The sequence below is a fragment of the Gopherus flavomarginatus genome, chromosome 12 (assembly GCF_025201925.1).
Source record: "Gopherus flavomarginatus isolate rGopFla2 chromosome 12, rGopFla2.mat.asm, whole genome shotgun sequence".
NCBI lineage: Eukaryota > Metazoa > Chordata > Testudines > Testudinidae > Gopherus > Gopherus flavomarginatus.
In genome coordinates this window covers 24,555,137-24,575,032 of record NC_066628.1, presented here as the reverse complement: position 1 = coordinate 24,575,032, position 19,896 = coordinate 24,555,137, and the positions used below count along the sequence as shown (strand labels likewise).

The 19,896-nt window shown below is 49.9% G+C and overlaps 2 protein-coding genes across 2 annotated transcripts in view; both read left to right on the top strand.

Moving 5' to 3' along the window:
• Positions 1–19,896, top strand: part of LOC127032442 (zinc finger protein 883-like) — a 257,088-nt gene that overhangs the window by 119,704 nt on the left and 117,488 nt on the right. The gene's annotated exons all lie outside the window — the stretch shown is intronic.
• LOC127033073 (zinc finger protein 300-like) overlaps positions 1–19,896 on the top strand; it is a 28,882-nt gene that overhangs the window by 2,341 nt on the left and 6,645 nt on the right. Inside the window, exons 4-6 of the mRNA XM_050920879.1 lie at positions 5,465–5,581; positions 5,763–6,981; positions 19,023–19,216. Of these exons, the coding sequence (XP_050776836.1) occupies positions 5,465–5,581; positions 5,763–6,981; positions 19,023–19,216 (1,530 nt within the window). The remainder of the gene's footprint in view (positions 1–5,464; positions 5,582–5,762; positions 6,982–19,022; positions 19,217–19,896) is intronic.

The window sequence follows — 19,896 nt, the reverse complement described above, 5'->3', positions numbered from 1 at the left end:
TTCTCTGCTAGATTGGAGAGCCCATTATTAAATATTTGTGATATACCTTGAGTTTAGCAAAGCTTTTGAGGCGGTATCTCACGGTATTCTTGCCAGCAAGTTAAAGAAGTATGAATTGGATGAATGGACTGTAAGGTGGATAGAAAGCTGGCTAGCTTGTCAGGCTCAATGGATAATGATCAATGGCTCGGTGTCTAGTTGGCAACCAGTATCAAGCGGAGTGCCCCAGGGGTCGGTACTGGGGCCAGTTTTGTTACCATTTTCATTAATGATCTGTATGATGGGATGGATTGCACCCTAAGCAAGTTTGTGGATGACACTAAGCTGGGGAGAGAGAGGATCCAGACAAATTGGAGGATCGGGGCAAAAGAAATCTGACGAGGTTCAACAAGGACAAGTGCAGAGTCCTGCACTTAGGACGGCAGAATCAGTTGCGCTGCTACAGGCTGGGGACTGTCTGGCTAAGTGGCAGTTCTGCAGAAAAGGACCTGGGGATTACAGTGGATGAGAAGCTGGATATGAGTCAACAGTGTGCCCTTGTTGCCAAGAAGGCTAACAGAATATTGGACTACATTAGTAAGAGCATTGCCATCAGATCGAGGGAAGTGATTATTCCCTCCTATGGCACTGGTGAGGCCATATCTGAAGTATTGTGTACAGTTTTGGGTCCCCCACTACAGAAAGGATGTGGACAAATTGGAGAGAGTCCAACAGAGGGCATGATTAGGAGGCTGAGGCACTTGACTCATGAGGAGAGGCTGAGGGAGCTGGGCTTATTTGGTCCGCAGAAGAGAAGAGTGAAGGGGGATTTGATAGCAGCCTTCAACTACCTGAAGGGGGTTTCCAAAGAGGATGCAGCTCGGTTTTTCGCAGTGGTGGCAGATGACAGAACAAGGAGCAATGGTCTCAAGTTGCAGTGGAGGAGGTCTAGGTTGGAACACTATTTCACTAGGAGGGTGGTGAAGCACTGGAATGGGTTACCTAGGGAGGTGGTGGAATCTCCATCCTTAGAGGTTTTTAAGGCCTCGCTTGACAAAGCCCTGGCTGGGATGATTTAGTTGGTGTTGATCCTGCTTTGAGCAGGGGGTTGGACTAGATGACCTCCTAATCTTCTATGATTCTAAATCAAGATGCAGCTCCAATGCCTGTGATAACAGAGGAGTTAGGACCAGGAAATTGCCAGGTGGTAGTTTGCCAGAACTGTAAGGCAGGTTTTCTAATCCTTTAATTGTTGTCATGGCTCTGCTCTGAACCTCCTCTAATTTATCAACATCCATATTGAATTGTGGACCCCCGAACTGGACACAGGATTCCAGCAGCTTAATGAAGCTGGGTCTCTGAGGGACACACTTTGAGTGCTGTCTTACCAAAGCTCCTGTTCCCAGGTTACGACAGGCCTCCCACTTTTCTTAGACCACTTTCCATCTGGGTTGCAATGCCTGACGTACAGGTGCCCTGCTGCCTAGTGGAAAGCACAGGCCTGAGTTAGGCACCTGTACGATGAATGGGGAGAATAAGGCAACTAGGAACAGACTCTGCTAGCAGGGAAACCAGCCTGAGCTATCCAGTAGGAAATGCTGAGAAGAGGGGTAAGTCTTTAGCCCTCTCTCTCTAGGGGACACCTCGGTGCCTAAGTCCTCCCCCTCCCTCTGCTCCGGATTCACAGCTGTGAGCCCTCACCTGTTTTTCAAAATACTGAGGAATGGTGCCTCTTCCAACCCCTTGGCTACAGGGTAAGAGCACTCAGCCAAGGTGAGAGAACTGAGCCTGGGTCACCTGTCTCAGCCTGATGGGGAAGCATAGACTTTGATTAGGGTTTCCTGCCTCTCAGAGAAGTGCCCTGGCCATGAGGTATTCTGGCCAGTGGGCTCTCCGTCTCGCCTGTTGCGGCTGCTCCACCATACATCACTATTTAAATATTCATTGGGCCAGTGAGAGGGTGAAACAGTCTCTGCTGCCCAGTGGTTAGTGTGCTCATGGGGGAAACCCAGGTTCCAGTCCTCCTGCTCAGTGTGCAAAGGATACTGCGGTAATGGAGAGCCTGGTGGGGTGTTTGAGGACAGGCAAGGTACTGTCTTACAGCTGCTATGCAGAAAGAAGTGGCAAGAATTAGACAGAGCCTGGGTGAAGAACCTAGGGAGACTGTTTAGCCCATGTCAGTCTCCCCCAACTCCTCTCCTGACCTCAGTGAGCTGGCTCCCAATCCCCCCCATTTCCCTAATTGGTTCCCAGTCTCCCCCATGGCTCCCAGTCTTCTTGCCCAGCCAGTCCCAGCTTCCTTCCCTCCACATCCAGACCCAGTCCTTGTGCCAATCTGCTCCTACCCCACTCCCACCCTGACTGGTCTGCCTTGGCTCCAACTGCGTTCTAATCATACAGCTTCCTCCATGGTGTTGCGTGGGTGCCTGAAGGGGGTCACTGAGAGTGTAGGGAAGATAGGCTCCCTGCTCTCGGTTCTGGTGCCCAGCCCCACCATGTTCTGGAGCAGCAGTTGCAGGGAGAGTCAGGTAAAGTGTCACAAACTTCTGCCTGTCCCAGTTTGCTGCTGGTATTAATATCTGACACAACAGGTGTATCATTCTGTGCTACCCTGTTAGAATTTTCTACCTCCATCCCCTGGGGCCAGTGGTAGCAAATTCTGGTGTATAGGGATCTCCCTGTCTCAGTTTGTTACTCCTCACCTTTCCCTGGCCCTGTGTGCTTGCAATGGCTGTTTTGGATTACATATGCCATATCTCTGGCCCCCAAAGCTGGCCCTACGCACTGGAGTGGGTTCAATAACAGTGCTTCCATACAAAGGAGATGTGAAGGGGACCGAGAGACATTGGATTTTATTCCACAGATTTGTAGTCCAGCATACACCCCACCTGAATTTACTGTGTTAGCTGCAGCTGCACTGACTGGTGGAGGGGTTAACTGGAGCAGGCTGGCGGAGTTGTCACTGTGATAGGAGGAGGGGTGCACCACGTGTACGCAGAAGAATCAGTTATGCCTCATGTCAGCGCTGAGTGCTGTAGGTTGGGTTAGAGGCAGTGCACAAGGGTTTCTTCTTGCCATGGGGACAGTCAGCAGGCTGCTGGCATACACAGCAGTGGGCTCCAGGGATTAGTGAGCATATGGGAGCTGGGAGGGAACGGGGCTTGTTCGGTTGCTCTCTGAGGATAGTGCGTGCACAGTCTGGCCAGCATTAAGAGTGGGGAGATGCTTGAACATGCTCAGTGAGGACGAAATCTTCAGCAATTTTAGCTAAAACCGAAGAAGTGGATGGGTAGGGTTCTGTGGCCTGCTTTGTGCAGGGGGTCGGACTAGATGATCATATTGGTCCCTTCTGACCCTAAAGTCTATAAGTCTCTGAGCATGTGCAAACAGCATTTTTCAAAGGCATATACATTAGCCAATTGCGGGTGCATTTTCCCAAGCATGGCAAAAGGCACCCTCCCCAACCACCTTCCCCGGACACACAAGCTGCATTACAACACCCTGCTCCGAAGCATGGGGAGCACTCAAGCTTTTCAAAGAAAAGAGTGTCCAAATTTTTCAGCATGGGCAAAACCACACATTTTTTTCCTAACCTCAGTCTCAGAAATGGCTGGACTGTTTTGGCTGAAATTTTCTGAACTATTTCATCCTCAGGCAGAGATCTCGCATTGAAAACATCAGGCCAAACAATTTATGTTTGGCAAAGTTATAAGCCACTGAAAATAGTTCCTTAAAACAGGGTGCACTGAGCAATCTTAGTAATAGGTGGTGCTGTCAGCCCATCTTATGATAGTCTGCTGCTCCCCTGTATAGGTGTGTTCAGGTGGCTGGAGGCTGAACGCTCTGTGAACTTCATTCCTCTGTCCACAGAAAGACCCTGTGAGGAATCAGGGTGAGAAATGGATGAAAGCCACTTCTGAAACCTCCCCACTCATCCTTCTCACCCTGACAGGCTGCAGGATAATGTCCAAGTTTCACTCCAGATCAAACTATACTCCAGGAGTCAGGGACAGGTAGGGGATGGTCAGGGGCTGCTGGTGGGAGGGGGGAACGATGAATCTGAAAGAACAGAAGGTGCTGAGAAGGGAATGAGCTGCTGAGATGTATTTAATAAGGGGCACTCAAGATGCCAGTAACTGAGCGGGTGGGATTATTGCTCACTGAGTGGGAGATTCTTGCTATTCCAGGAGCCAGTGACCTTCGAGGAGGTATGCATCAGATGCATCCGACGAAGTGGGCATTCACCCACGAAAGCTCATGCTTCAATACGTCTGTTAGTCTATAAGGTCCCACAGGATTTTTTGCTGCTTTTCGAGGAGGTGTGTGTGTATTTCAGTGAGCAGCAGTGTGCTCTGATGGACCCAGGTCAGAGAGCCCTCTACAGGGATGTCACGAGGAAGGGTTCCTGTCCTCTCAGGTGTTAGAATCTGTGGGGTCCCTGAAGCAACTGGCTTGGGTTCTACTCAGGGTCCTTTTCCACTCCCTTAGGTTTCATGGGGATCAGCCCCACAGTGTGTGTGCATGTGTTACAAAGAGTGACATTCCCTTTCATTCCGATTCCCCTGGGAGAGGAGATTCAAGGACACACCCGTGGTTAGGGCTGGTTAAAATATTTGCAACTGAACAGTTTTCCGTCAAAAAATGCCATTTAATCAAAATGTCTCACCAGAACGTGTCCATTTCAATTAAATTTTCAATGAGAGAAAGCCAAGCTGTTTCATTTTGACAATGTCAGTGTCTCACTTCGACTCATCTTGTTTGCACTTTTATAGGCATATGTTTTAATACTGTATTATATTAGAGAATATTATGTATGTGTCCTGTTCTAGTGCCCACAATTCAAAAAGGATGTTGATAAATTGGAGAGGGTTCAAAGAGCCACAAGAATGACTAAAATATTAAAAAACTTGCCTTATTGTGATAGACTCAAGGAGCTCAGACAGAAGAGAAGGTGAAGGGGTGACTTGATCACAGTCTATAAGTACCTAGATGGGGAACAAATGTTTAACAATGTGCTCTTCATTCTAGCAGAGCAGAGTCTAACATAATCCATTGGCTGGAAGCTGAAGCTAGACAAATTCAGACTAGATATAAGGTTTACATTTTAACAGTGGGAGTAATTAAGCACTGGAACAATTTACCAAGGTTCATCATGCATTCTCCATCCCTGAGAATTTTAAAATCAGGATTGAGTGCTTTTCTATCAGCTCTGCTATAGGAATTATTTGGGGACAGTTCTCTGGCCTGTGTTATACAGGCGGTCAGACTAGATGAACACAATGGTCCCTTTTGGCTTTGGAATCTCTGAATCTGCGATAGTGACACAACACATCCGCCAGCAGACATCTGACTCTCCCAGAGCATGTCCATGGACCTTTTCTCCCAACTTCCAGCACAGAGTTGGGGTTTAAATCACGTCTCTCTATAATAAATATTCTCTGGCTGTGTTGCAAGCCCTGATCTTGCTTGTTCTCTTTCCCCCAAGCAGGATTTCCCATCACCAAGCCTGATGTGATCTCCTGGATGGAGCGGAGGAAAGAGCTGTGGACCCCAGATCTGCAGGACTCTGAGGAACTGGAACTTCTGAGTGATGTCTGCACAGGTGAGGAATTGGTTACATCAGCCAGGAAACCATTGGAGCGGGAAGGATGGTTTGTGGCCAAGGAACTCTCTCCTGATTTTTCTCTCTCCAGTAGTTATTTGGGGTTCTTCCTTGCTGTCTGAGGTTCCCTTTCCCCCCAGCACAGGGAGTGACTCCTGTCTGCATTCTCTCTCTGTCCCAGCAGGTGATGGTACAGGGAGTGAGAGCGAGGAGGAGACCCCTCAGCAGGAAGGTCCCAAGCCAGTGGAACCACATGGTGTGGTATCGGGAAGAGCCGAAAGGGACGTTTCCCAGAGTCCTGAGCAGGGAAACCCTCAAGGGACAGGGAAGAGCAGATCATCCCACCCAGGCAGAGGTGTCAATCTCAGAGATGTCGGGGAGCGGCCCTACCGGTGTGAGGACTGCGGGAAAAGCTTCAGCAGCAGCTCAGCCCTCATCATCCACCGGCGGATTCACACTGGGGAGAGACCCTACAAGTGCCCTGAGTGCGGGAACAGCTTCAACCAGAACTCGGCGTTGATCGCACACCGGCGCATCCACACTGGCGAGAAGCCGTACGAGTGCCCCGACTGCAGGAAGCGCTTCAGCCACGGCTCCACCCTCATCAAGCACCAGCGCACCCACACAGGCGAGAAGCCCTACCAGTGCGAGGAGTGCGGGAAGTGCTTCAGCATCCGATCGACCCACGTGCGGCACCAGAAGACCCACACGGGCGAGCGGCCCTACGTCTGTGGGGAGTGCGGCAAGAGCTTCAGCGACAGCTCCTACTTTGTGCAGCACCAGCGGGTCCATATGGGCGACATGCCCTACGCCTGCCGGGACTGCGGGAAGAACTTCATCTGGAGCTCAGCCCTGCTGCGGCACCGGCGCATCCACACCGGTGAGAAGCCCTACATCTGTGGCGACTGCGGGAAGAGCTTCAGCGAGAACTCCACCCTGCTGCGGCACCGACGCATCCACACTGGTGAGAAGCACTACAAGTGCACCCAGTGCGGGAAGAGCTTCAACGACAGCTCTTCCCTCATGCGGCACCAGCGCGTCCACACTGGGGAGCGCCCCTACCAGTGCCCCCAGTGTAGCAAGAGCTTCGTGGACAGCTCCACCCTCATATGCCACCAGCGCACCCACACCGGCGAGCGCCCCTACACCTGCCCCGACTGTGGCAAGAGCTTCACCGAGAGCTCCACCCTCATCACCCACCACCGCGTGCACACGGGAGAGCGGCCCTACACCTGTCCTGACTGTGGCAAGAGCTTCAGCCAGAGCTCCAACCTCGTCACCCACCAGCGCATCCACACTGGTGAGCGCCCCTACGCCTGTGCCCAGTGTGGGAAGAGCTTCTACCGTAGCTCGGACCTCATCCGACACCACAGGACCCATACGGGTGAGAAGCGCTATAAGTGCCCTACCTAGATCCAGCTGAGCAGCTCTGGGTATCTGAGGGGACGAGGCTCCCTGCAAGGAGAGCTGATCTTGTGGCCAGCATACACAGCTGCCTGCATGAGCACTCCAGATGGAGGGCACATGGTGGGTGAGACATCTGCATGTGCCAGGGCTCTGTTTTCACAGCCGTATGTGTGAGCCCTTTTGGACAGAGGGCGTATGGTGCATGAGTCGTCTGCCGAGGCACTGTTCTTTCGCTCACCTTCTTCTGAGAGCTTGTGCAAGTGAATTTGCCTTTGATGCCTCCTTATTGACTTTTTTGTTGTTGTTATTGGTAATGGAGTCAACTCAGGAATCACTTTGGTAAATATTTTTCCATCCCAGCCTTTTGCATAAGCTAGTTTTCTGAAGCAACAATCCTTCAATAATAAGTTAGTGGGGTTTTGTTGTTTTTCGAAAAGTAACAAAGAGCCCTTGTCACTGTGACCTGTGGGGGGAGAGAGATTGTGCTGAACAGTGGCAGTTTTGCTGTCGACGGTGACATACTGTTTTGTATGTGAGTCTTTGGACAAGGGACACATGACGCCTGAACCCTTTTGATGTGTAGAATTTGAGGCCCTTTTCCTTCACACATCTCTGCATGCCAGAGGGTTTGAGCAGCAGAAGCTTTCATGGTCAGTAAGCTCCTGTGGGTGTTGGATTTCAGCACTAAGAAAGGGGATCCCCTTGGCCCTGTCACTCCACCCCATCCCGCAAGACATAAACAATGTACAGCCCCGGGCCACAAACCCAGCCAGCTGACAGTCCCTGAGACACTTCTCAGATCCTCATGGGTGTCAGCAGCTCAATCCATATGGTGCCTCTGAGACCTGTGTTGGTCTGTGCTGAGCTCTCAATCATTGCTTGGCTGTGGCATCTAGGAGAAGGCATTGCATTGCTCTTGCATCCGGATGGTGAGGGTTAGGCATTAGCTGTTCTGTGCTGGAGGCTTCTCACCGCCTACAGCATTGTGCAGATATGCCCTTATGGGCTGAGCATTATTTAGCAGGGCTGGGCTGGTGCATGTAACCCTTGGACTGAGGAGGAAACTTCAGCACATAGGGCCAGATTTTCTAAGGTATTTAGGCACCTAATGGGATTTTCAAAAGCTGCTAGGTACCCAGCACCCATTGACATCAATGAATTTCAGGTGCCTAGGCTTGCATGTTCATGGCCTGCAGGGTCAAGTCAATGCATACGAGTGCCTAACTCCCTTAAGCTCTCTTGGAGGCCCCAACTATAATTTCTCTCTGCACAGAGAGCCAGCACAAAGTCTATGCACTAATCTAAGCACTGATGTCTGCAGCTGAAATCAAACATGGAATGCTGATTCTCCAATGTCTAGCAAGGGCTGATTTCCGAGGACCATCTCTGTGTGACTTAGAGCCACTATCTACTGTAACGGGGATCAAGAGAGGAGATCCCAAAGTTACTTCTGATGAGGACAGAGGAGTGCAAGCTTAGAAAGGAGCAGACTTAGGAGACCTCATCCCATGAAGTTTTATGGGCCAAAGCACCCACAAGCGGGGCCAGATTTTCTGACTAGCTCAGTGTGCAGGATGGTCTATGTACAAGCTGAATGCTGTTGTACATCTGGCCACTTGTTATGTAAGTAGCAAATGTTAGCAAAAAATAACTCCCAGGGCTATTAGGAGTTTTTTTTTAAATAAAAAAGCTACGCAATAAAAAGTGTGGAAACAATGAAACACTCAGGTCATGTGCATCAATGTAGGAATACACTTGCAGTTCATACATTCTGTAACAAGCACCTGTGTGGGGGCACTGGCTGTTGGGACACTACTGGGTCCCAGGATTATCAAAGGGGATCCCCAACATATAAGTGGTCGGGGGCTGATGGGAACCTGGCCACAGGGAGGCTGCCAGGAAGCATATTGCTCTGGGACTTTGTAATTACATTATATACATCAGTCCTGGAGTAGAGGTGGTCACAAACAGCATGCAGGCAACCCCCTCTTCCCTCTCCCCACCCCCTTCAAAAATCTCAGTGCAAACCCCAGAGTCTGTTTCCCCAGGAGCAAGCCTTTCCCCAGAAGTTACTAGTTAGAGAGATGAAAGCAGATTGCAAGCTTCCCCTAACTGCTTGCCCCTCCCTGCAGAAAAGAAACCACATCGCAGACTTAACTACAGAAGAACATTTCTTCGAACACGCATGCCCCAGGAGGGCCCAGGAAAAGAATTAGTAAGCCCATGTGTAACTGGGCCAGAGTGACGGTTATGGGTTCAGTAATTTCTGACCCACTCCCCTTCTAAGCAATTTTGCTGGGGAGTCACAGACCTGGAGTCTGTAGCAAGAAGGCTGGTGGTGGCATTGAGCTGGGACCGCTCTCAGCCTCCTTGTATCACCTCAGGCCAGTCACCTAATCTGTATGTGCCTCAGTTTCCCTGTGTGGGGGTAATGGGGGGTAATAATCCTGCCTGCTCTGTTTAGACAGAGCTATCTTGGGCAGGAACCCTCTCGGGGTCTGCGTATCCCGACAATAGGGGCCGGTTCTCAACACCTTGAGGTGCTCATGTAGTACAATTCATAACAATCATGTCATCCCAGGCACCCCCATCAGGGCTGTGCACAAAGTCCCACAAAAGCTGTTTTTTCAGACCATTGATTGGTCCCTGTTCCAAGCATGAATTCCACCCTGTAACTGATTGTCAGACATCCCAGAGGTATCCCAGCAAATTCCCTGGCTGTATTCAGTCAGTTTCAGCAACGTCTCAACCTCCTGCTCAGGCAGGTGCTCCTCAGTGCCTGGGGCGCTCAGCTCTCACAAAGCTGGGAAGCTCACCACTCCCATGAAGCTAGGCCCCAGGGGATACTTACAGGTGAGTTTAGATATTGTGGCCACATCAGCACTGGCCTCCCCTCCGCGGATACAGCCAACAGAAATAAGGAGACACTGGGAGTCGGGGGTGTTTCTGTGGGGACACAGATTTGCCCCAGAGGATCCCTCACAGCAGAAGAGTCCCAATGGCCCAGCGGGCTGCCTGGAGCCCTAGATAGCAGCAGGCTTGGGTGTATTTGTTCTGCAGGATCCTCTCTGTTCAGGAAGAAGACCGAATTTGGAAAATCCAGGGAGGAGCGTGGGGTGGTTGATTTGCTGTAAACTTAAGCTCTAATGGCTCAGTAAGCCCCATTTGTAAAGAAGCAAGAAGGACCATGATGTTTGGGAGAGGACTGGTTGGCACCGCTGGATTTGGGAGAGGGTAGGTTCCCATTTGTCCCCTGTGTTATTTGTGGTCCCGCTTCCTGCTGTTCTGGGGCACCTGGGCATCAGGCGAGTTTGTGTCACAGCAGCTGAAGAGTTCCAGGGACCTGTCTTCAGCCTGTGAGTGAGTTGCAGGGGGGAGGTTGCAATCCAATACTTCTGCAGGGAAGAGCTTTGTTGAGGAAAAGGGAAGGGCAACGGTAGGGAGGGATCTGCATTAACGCCCCTCCATGCCCAGCCGGGGCTGGACTTTCTCCAGGGGCTAGCACCAGCCCCTGGGGCAGTCCCGGGCTCTGCCGACACCAGCCCCTGAGCAGGAGCCTGCAGGTGAGGGGAGAGACCTGGGGAAAAGGGCTGGGGCCGGTGTGGTTTGTGTTGTTACACCAGACAGGAAAGTGACTCTTTGCCCCAGCTCTGCTCTCAGGCAGGGGTCTGCGAGTCCCAGAGCTGCTGACCTCCCTGACCCCCACCAGGCTTTGCTCCCTGAGCACCTGCAGGAACCAAGCCAACTCCAGGAGAGTGAACGTCCTGGGATCAGACCAGAGAACGAGTCTCCCAGCCCAAAGAGAGGGGGCAGGAGGGAGATGGGAGGAGAGATGGCAGGGGCAGCAGGAGCAATCAGTGTGGAGGGAGGTTCCTGGCTCCCAGCCCTGCCCAGCTGCATTCCCTGCAGCACCCTGGGGCAGATTGACTTTCTTGGGACAAAGTGAGGAGCAGGAAGAGGAAAAGGCAGTTCCTGCCTCTGCCAAGTCCCCACACTGCTAGGGGAATGTGCTGCCCTGGGGACAGTGTTGGGGGATTCCCCAAGCAGCTCCTTAAATTCTGTCCCCTGCTAAAAACATAAATGTGCTCCAGAATCTTAACTTCACTTTAAAATAAACAGTATGCCCACCAGCTCTCAAGTATGCAAAGAAACCTTTGAAAATGTGAAGGGAGTGAGACTGATGCAGATTTGTCTGCCTGAGTTTGTAGCCAGCCTAAAACAATAGCACCAAATGGTGGGAACTGTCCCCATTCAGGCAATAATCCTGTCATAATCATACAGCTAAGGGTAGCATAAAATCCCTCCTTTACCTGTAAGGGGTTAAGAAGATCAAATAACCTGGTTGGCACCTGACCAAAAGGACCAGTAAGGAAAGAAGATACTTTCAAATCGGGGGTGGGGGTGGGGTGAGGTTGTTTGTGCTCTCTTTCTCTGTTCCCTCTCTGGATAGAGAGAGAGACCAAGCAGGTAAAACATCTCCTTTAAACATTCCTGAAATGAAACATCTAAAATTACAGAAATGGTAAGTAATGGCAAGGAAATGCGTTAGCTTGTCTTTTGTTTTAGCTTGTGAATTTTCCCTGTGCTAAGAGGTAATTTCATTCCTGTTTTGTAACTGGAAAGCAGAGTCAGAGGGGAATTCTCTGTGTTTTAAATCTTTTTATTTACCCTGTAAAGTTACCTTCCTTCCTGATTTGCAGGTGTGATTTTTTTACTTTTTTTAAAAAATAAAAGTTGTCTTTTAAGAACCTGATTGATTTTCAGTGTTCTAAAAACCCAGGGGGTTGGTCTGTGCTCACTTTGTAACCAATTGGTTAGCATATTATTCTCAATCCTCCCAGTGAATGGGGTTGGGGGAATATTTTGGGGAAACAAGGACTCCAAGTGGCCCTTTTCCCTGGAGTTTTGTCTAAATTACTGGTGGTGGCAGCAATGCCATCCAAGGACAAGGAAAGGATTTGTACCTTGGGGAAGTTTTAACCTAAGCTGGTAGAAATAAGCGTACGGGGTCTTTCATGCGGGTCCCCCACATCTTTACCCCAGAGTTCAGAGTGGGCAGGGAACCCTGACAAATCCCTAAAGGAGACATTTAGATATTGCAGCAGTATTAACTGCCCGGTTTAGCTGGAACATAAATCTAATCTGCATCCCTGTTGCTGCGATGTGGGGTTGGAGATCTGGGATGTGGGGTAATGTCACACTCCAATGGCCCCCTCCCTCAAGGGGTCCCCCTAGGGGAGGCAGATCAGCACTGTATATTGCTAATGCTGTTGCAAGCATCACAGGGCATTTTGGGGAGGGTCAAAGGTGTGAGTATGGAATGGAAGATTCCTTTGCAGTGTATGACAGGTGGATGGGGAAGAAGGAAGAAAGCAGAGAACGGGTTAACTCAACACTCCAGCTTGCTCAGTCAGAAAACAAGGCACTGACTCCAGCCCAAAGCCACACTTCACAGCTGACGCTTGGTTGCCTGCCGAGAAAGACGGGAGCCTGGAATCCACCAACCAGCCATGAGAAAGGAAGATGCAACTAAATAGACCTGCAGAGGCAGCCCATAACAAGTGAGACAAGCAAAGGCCAGCACAAAAAACCCTCCAAAACACAACAAAGTCTAGCCAGTGTGGTTTGGGAAAGTTAAGGAGACCACAAAAAGCTGGTTTTAACTGGTACAAAGAGCATCAGGAGCAGAGGTCCCTAAACAAAACACCCCCAATGGAACACAAGACTTAAAAAGCCTCCCGAAAGCCAAAGCAAGCCAGAGATCACAGCAGACCCTGGGCGACCTGGGCCCAGGACAAGAACTCTGGTCCTTCCGTCCCCCTCTTCTTCTGACGTGACACCCAGGCTTGGCCAGCATTGGGTAGTGCGGGTGTGAGTATGAAAGTGGGTTAGAGCTTGGGGGCACTAACACTTTCTTCCTTCCTCTGAGTGATGTGGGGAACCCCCCTCCCCCAGCACTCTCTGCTGTTATTTTATTATTTTATTAATAAAGCTTTAAAACTTAGACACTTTGGTGTGTTTCATCATCTCCTTCCCAAACAATCCTGTGGCCTCAGCCTGATCACCTGATGCCTCAAGCAGATTGGTAACAGAAATCTGTCACAGTAGGGGGGGTGGAGTGTAAAATAGGACAAGGAGCCAACTTGTTTCTGCCCAGATTACTGGGGGAGGGAACTACATCCTCACTGCTCCCAAAGAAAGTCCTGCCCCTTCGGAGCCTGCCCACACACAGGGACGGAAACAGGAGCTGCATCCATAACCCTGACTCTTTGGTCCCAAAATTGCTTCCGAACTGTCCTCTGGGGGCAGGGAGACAGTTCCCTGCCACAGAGATCTTACAGCTGGGCCTCCTGACATTCATGACCAGGACTCTGAGTTTACTGTGGGGAAAAAAAAATTCTCCAATAAAAACCCTAACACTCCAATTTTTTCTGTGATTAAAATGAAAGGCTGAACTTTCGTTTCCCTATCCCCAATATGTATAGGTATCAGTTGAACCCAATGTTTTATTGATATACAGCAGAATCCCATTTATCTGATCTAACTGGAACCAGGGCCAGTTCAGATAATCAAAAATTTGGATCATCAGCAGGGGCTCAGACTGTCAGCAATAGGAGGCAGGGATGAAATATCAGTTTCCCATATTCCTGTGTGTGCACTGGTGGTTTGGCTAATGTGGAGAGCTGGATAATGGAGGATCAGATAAATGGAGTTATACTGTATATGTTTTTATTTTTTCACAAAATGTAAAAATAAAAGATTCTCTGTAAAAATGCAAATTCTGCATTTTTCCATGGCAAACGGATTCCTAGGATCCCTGTTCATGACCCACCTGGGGGTCACAACCACATAATTGAGGAGTGCATGCTTTAAAATTCAGAAAACCTCTTTTCCATCCCTGCTGATGACCCAAAGGGAAGTTTCCCTCCCCTCCAACAAACAAGAACAAACCCCCCTTAGATTATTTTGAGATGACATCTAGTCAGCCTGTCTCCTTCTGAGCTGCAGGGCCCAGCGCCACGGGGCTCTGGGCCTTTGATGAGGCCTCTAGATGCAACCGCAGGATTACCATCTCACAGTAGCAAGACTGATAGAGTTTAAGACCATAGTTATGGTTGTGTCAGAACTGGCTGGTATACCAGGTCAGGTCGGTACCTCCACATCTCAGCTCTGTTCAAAAACCCTTTCTGGTAAACTTGCCACTTGGGGAATTGGAACCAAACGTCCGCCATGGATGGCTGTGCATGTGCAGGGATCCCCGGGCTGTGTTTGGATGGGGTGGATTTTTCAGGACATTTGGGAAAACCAGCACACCGGAAAAGCCAGCCTTTTCCCCACTCTGCGCACATTCAGTGCCCCCTGCCAGAGCAGAACCACTGTGACAGCTGAGACAATCAGCCACTCAGTGCTCCCCCATCCAGCCCCTTTGCTCATTTGGGGAGGGTCACTATGACCCTGGTTGTCATGGCAATGGCTGCCTTTGCTAATTGGTTTCCCTCTGACTCCCCCACCACACATACACCCATTGATACAAAGCAGGGTCCCAGCAGGTACTGCAGTGAAAGCAGCAGGGCCCTTTGGGTGGGGACTGGATGGCACATGAAAATAAGGTACAACATTACAGCTGCTTCTTACGGAGATTGGCTAGCTGCTTTTTACAAACTGGGGGTGATCTCTGGCTTTCTCAATATTTACTTTTCCAAAACAAACCAACCCAGGAAATTAGAGATCTAAGTCCCTATTCCATTTCCCGTTACGCATTTTTAAGTCATAGAAATTGCAGCACATTTGAAGTTTAAAATATGTTTTGTTTGAATACAATTTAATTTAATGACTTCCAATATATTGGTCAACGAGACATTGAATGGTAAAATATGGAGCTGCACAAAGATAAGAGTGGCAATAAAATAGGCATTGAACCCCATAAATGTAAGTGTTTTATTATTTAAATGGCACACATATAGAAGATTTTCTTTCTATTAAAAAAGGATATTTACAAACAAAAAAACCCCTCATTTAGCATTAGTTAAGGCTGCTCTCATCAATAAAGTAAATGATTAAAAATTAGGAAATGCAAAGTTTAATCCTTAAAGGTTGCAAAGTCAAGGACTCTCAAGGGAGGAAATTCCAGAATAAATGTTGGGCATGCCATCTTGATTTGGCCCCCTTGTGCATATGTACTATGATACAGTCTTTAATTACATGAACCTGTATTATTTTTTTTCACAAGATCTCTGCCTCAGTCAGTGCATAGGCTGGATCTGCTCAGGAGATGAATCCACTGTGTAGTAAAGGAGGCTGTTGTCTGTGGGACTGCTGCCTTTTTTTGTTGCAGAAGTTGGAAGGTTTGGCGAGCCTTCAATGAGAGGCAAGATGGGCTTGTGGTTAGGGCAGTTGACTACCATCTGGGAAGCTTGGTTTGGTTTCTAGTCCTGCTTCTCCCACTGAGTTCCTATGTGATGCTTGCCAGGTCACTTATACCAAACTATTCACAGATGGTTTCTTCTGTGTGTAATTAAAGCTGCAGCATAATGCATGGGCAGAAGTGGACTGAATTAAGGTTTCCTGGGCAGCATTCATTCTGGCATTTCCTAACTCAAGGACTTTTGACTTTGCCAAAGGGAGAAAAAAAATATAGACACAACACCTTAATGTCTCGGACAAGTTCTGTTTGCAATTATAGCTAGCAAAACAAGTAAAGGCTTATAGGCCTCGGAGGCATGAGTGCATGTCTTTGCAAGCCAGCTTGGTGGCAACTCAAGAACACTAATGTCATGTTACGCTTAGACTTCGGTTAGCAAACCGCAGTACTGCACAGTCCCATACGGCACAGGTGTACAAGTCCATTGGGTTTCAGAGAGTGCTGAAGTTCTTTGTGGTCCTCATTGTTTGTTGTCCACTCAGCCTATTTTATTGTCCTGATTTTCCTCCACTTCTGCCAGATGACATTTCATGCAGCAGACATTCTTAACTGGCTGCCTCTTCCTGGACTTTCTGGACCTCCTGCCTCTTCCTGGACTTCCAGGCTGTGGTGGGAGGATGAGGGGGAGGGGAATCCACTCTGCCACTTGCAAGACTCTGCATCCTACTCCAACAACTCAATTTTCCCCTCGGAAGCAGGAATTCCAAATGATTGTTCAGTTGTCTGGGTAGAGACAACTTTTTCCCCCCAGCCCCCTCCAGTAGAACCACTTTATTTGCGCACATGCTGTTCAGTCACCTAAATATCTCCTTTGCATAAGATGATGGGATCCCACCACTTGCCTGGAAAACTACTTCCTTCTTCCATTCTAATATTTCCAAAATATCTATATCTTCATGGGCAGCATGTGAAATCCCTCCTTTTGGGGTGCTAGCCCCCGGCCTCACCCCTTCCACCCAAAATCTTGCCCCTTCTGTCCCCCTCATTGCTGGAGCCCCAGGGCCCCTCCTCCCCCCGCAGCCAGAGGAGCACCAATCCACTTGCCCCAGCTGCACCAATCCCCCAGCCAGCCCAAGCACTGGCCCAACCCCAGGGCTGTTGGGCAGCCCAAGCACCAGCCTAAGCCACCCCAGGGCCAAGCCACCAGCCGTCCCAAGCTCCAAGCTCCAGGCCACCAGTCCAAGCTGAGCCCCCGACAGCCTTGGAGGAGAGAGAGAGGGAGAGTGGGGCCTCAGAGTAGAGCATGGGAGGAGCCACATAGCCTGAGTTGGGGAGGCTTAGCCTTCCCTGGCCTATTATATCTTCCACCCATGTATATCTTCTATGGCTTCCCCAGCCGGAAACAAAGTTAGAGCCAGTTGGTAACTGTGCCCTCACATGACCTCAGCCCACCCTCCCTCAGCGAGGGGCAGCTTTTTTTTAAACACTTTTTTTCTCTTAAATAAAATGAATGTTCCTACTATGATGTGTGGGTAGGGCTCTCCCAATGCCAGAAGTAGAAGGGTCTGCACAGGAGAATTCATAAAGGATTAAATACACCTTTCAAAACACTGCAATCCACAGCCATGTGTAGATGCAGAAAGCCAGGTGGGGGGATTCTTTATTTTTTTCCCCTTGCAGCATACAATTAATATGCTTTCTGTTTCATTCCACCGGCAGGCACTTCCGCGCTAGGCGAAGCCTTTCACCCAGGACTCTGGGTGCTAGAACTGGTCCACACTGAGGAACATGGAGGATCTTTTCAGGATTTTGGCACGCAGGAGCAAAGAGCACCTGGAGTTCAAGAAGGTGAAGGAGAAGTTCCTGGATTAAGAGTGTAGGAACGTGGAACAGGACTGATCCTGGAGCAGATGCTGAATGCATGGGCCAGCAGCAGGGATAGTTCAGTTCCACCACCAGTAGCTGTGCCAGTCACCACATCTGTGACTGCACCTGTGCATGTGGCAGCACACTCTGCTGTTGACTCTTCTGCATGGCACCACGTTCTGCAGCCAGAGCAGATTTTGAAGAACCCTGATGCCTCCACTGGAATGGACAGAGATGCTTTGGGGAGCACAGCGCCCTGCACAACCCACAATCCTTGTGCAGGCACGTGGAAGGTGGATCACAACATACTGCCGAGGGAAGGAGAACAGGGTCAGGGACAACACTGGAATCAAAGGATTGGTTGAACAACACAGCTTTTCTTAAAAAACCAACAACAAAGTTTCTAGTCTTTCATGGCTGCAGCAAAAAAAAGCCTGAAAATATGAAACCAGTGCACCCTAAAGGATCAGAAACAAAAAGGCAGACAAAAAGAACCCAAAATATATTTATTTTTTAAAAGTTCATAATTTTTGGTGCACGAGTCATACAGTTTTGATAGTGTACATCTATATTTAATAAAAATTACAGTGCAAATTTGCCTTTGAAAGGAATTTCATACAGGATAGTACAGTGCCCTTACTGAATACATTGGGAAGTTAGTTCTACACACAAGTGGTGCAATGTGAAAAAAGCACAAGGGTGTTGCAAAGAAAGGCAAAACTATAACTGAGAAAGGCAATCCTCACTGTATCAAAGAAAATGGCAACTTCTGTATGCTGATGACAATCCAAGAACTCAGTCATGTGATCATAAATCACAAATAATTAACTTGTACTATGGAGAAAAATGGCATATTACAAAATCACAGTAAAACACAGGAAGTGTTGTACTAGAACTCACTGTGAGACGCGATTGCTTAAGCTATTGGCATAATTTAATATTAATTATTAATCTTAACAATTATATTGCTCATGATTATTTGCTATTATAATAATTAAAGTAGCAACATTCGATTCATCTGCACAAAATGTGAACCAAAATAAATGTTGGAGTGGTAAAAGCAATGAGCTAAAAATAATTGCAAACATTAAATAATTAAAAGGAGTGAAGCTACACTGACAGTGGATTACAGGAAAGGGAGGCCAATCCTGGCAATCAGAACTCCAAGAAGTCAAACAAGTGAACTGCTATGAGGCCTGCATGATACAGCCACAGAAATTGCCGAAGACTTTTTTTAAACACCCAAACCAGATGAAAATGATGATTTCTCTGTGTGTTGTGTGTGCGTGTGCGTTGTGTTCTGTGTGTGCGTTGTATGTGGTGTGGGTGTGTGGTTTACAACAATATTTCACTGATTCCGGCCTCCTTCAGCAGCTCAGCAGGCCGTTCAGACAGGGAAGAGCTGCCTTGTCTAGGCACGGCTGACACTGCGCCTGTAACACCCAGGTCAGGGGAGGGGGAGCTGAGATGTTCCAGCCAGCCAGGAACACAAGCCCCCCCCACCGTCTGGCAGCCCTGCAGCTAGCTCACCCTGTCTGCACTAACTTTTATCCCCTCTGCCCCCCTCCCGGGGCCCCGTCCCCGGCCCCATCCCGCAGCGCCTGGACGTTGGACCATGATTCGGCCTCTCTCTGCATCGCCTTTCCCTGAGCACCCCCCTGCCCCCCTTTTGACTGCCGGAAACAAGAATCTGGCGGGAGTATGGGCAGAGTGAGGGCAGCGGCTTCAGCAGCTGTTACTGAGCATCCGCCTGGCTCCAGCCTGCTGCTCTCCGCCGGAGATCCGGGGCTGAGCTTCCCGGGTCAGACGCTGCTGCCGCCTCCATTGTGAGCCGGGAGCCCGGGCTGCGCCGCTGCTGCTTGCCAGCGGGGTGTGTGCGGGGAGAGCCCTTCCCCAGCGCCCCTCTGTGCCCAGCCGGGGGGACTCTCTCCGGGGGCTGGAACCACCCCTGGGGCAGCCCCGGGCTCTGCCGACACCAGCCCCTGAGCCGGAGCCTGCAGGTGAGGGGAGAGACCCGGGGGAAGGGCTGGGGCCGGACAGGAAAGTGACTCTGCACCACCGACCCCTCCTCGCCCGAGCTCTGCTTCCGGGGGGGCGGGGGTCTGCGAGTCCCAGAGCTGCTGCTCACCTTGAAACCCCTCCCCCCGGCTCTGCTCCCGTGAGCGCCTGCAGGAGCCGAGCCAGCTCCGGGGAGCGAACGCCCGGGGCCGGGCCAGGGACCGAGTCTCCCAGCCCGAGGGGAGGGGAGAAGGGGCAGGGGAGAGACTGGCAGGAACAATCAGTGGGGAGGGAGGTTCCCGGCTCCCAGCCCTGCCAAGCCCCATTCCCTGCAGCACCCCGGGGCAGACTGACTTTCCTGGACAAGGCGAGGAGCGGGGAGAGGGAAAGCCAGTTCCTGCCTCTGCCTGATGCCGGCGCTGCTGGGGGAATGTGCTGCCCTGGGGACAGTGTCAGGGGGATCCCCAAAGCGGTTCCTTGGATTCTGCTCTTTGGCTGCACAACTTCAGCATGAAGGGATCAGTTCCTTTCCTTTTAACATGCTCAGAATTACTAGATGGTCCTTGGGTCTGATTCAGTCTTGCAAATCGTATGCTCATCTTTAGGATTGAAAATTTCTGTCCAGGTGTGAATTTATTGTAGGAACATTGAGGAAAAGACACCCAGCCTGTTTTTGAGAAAG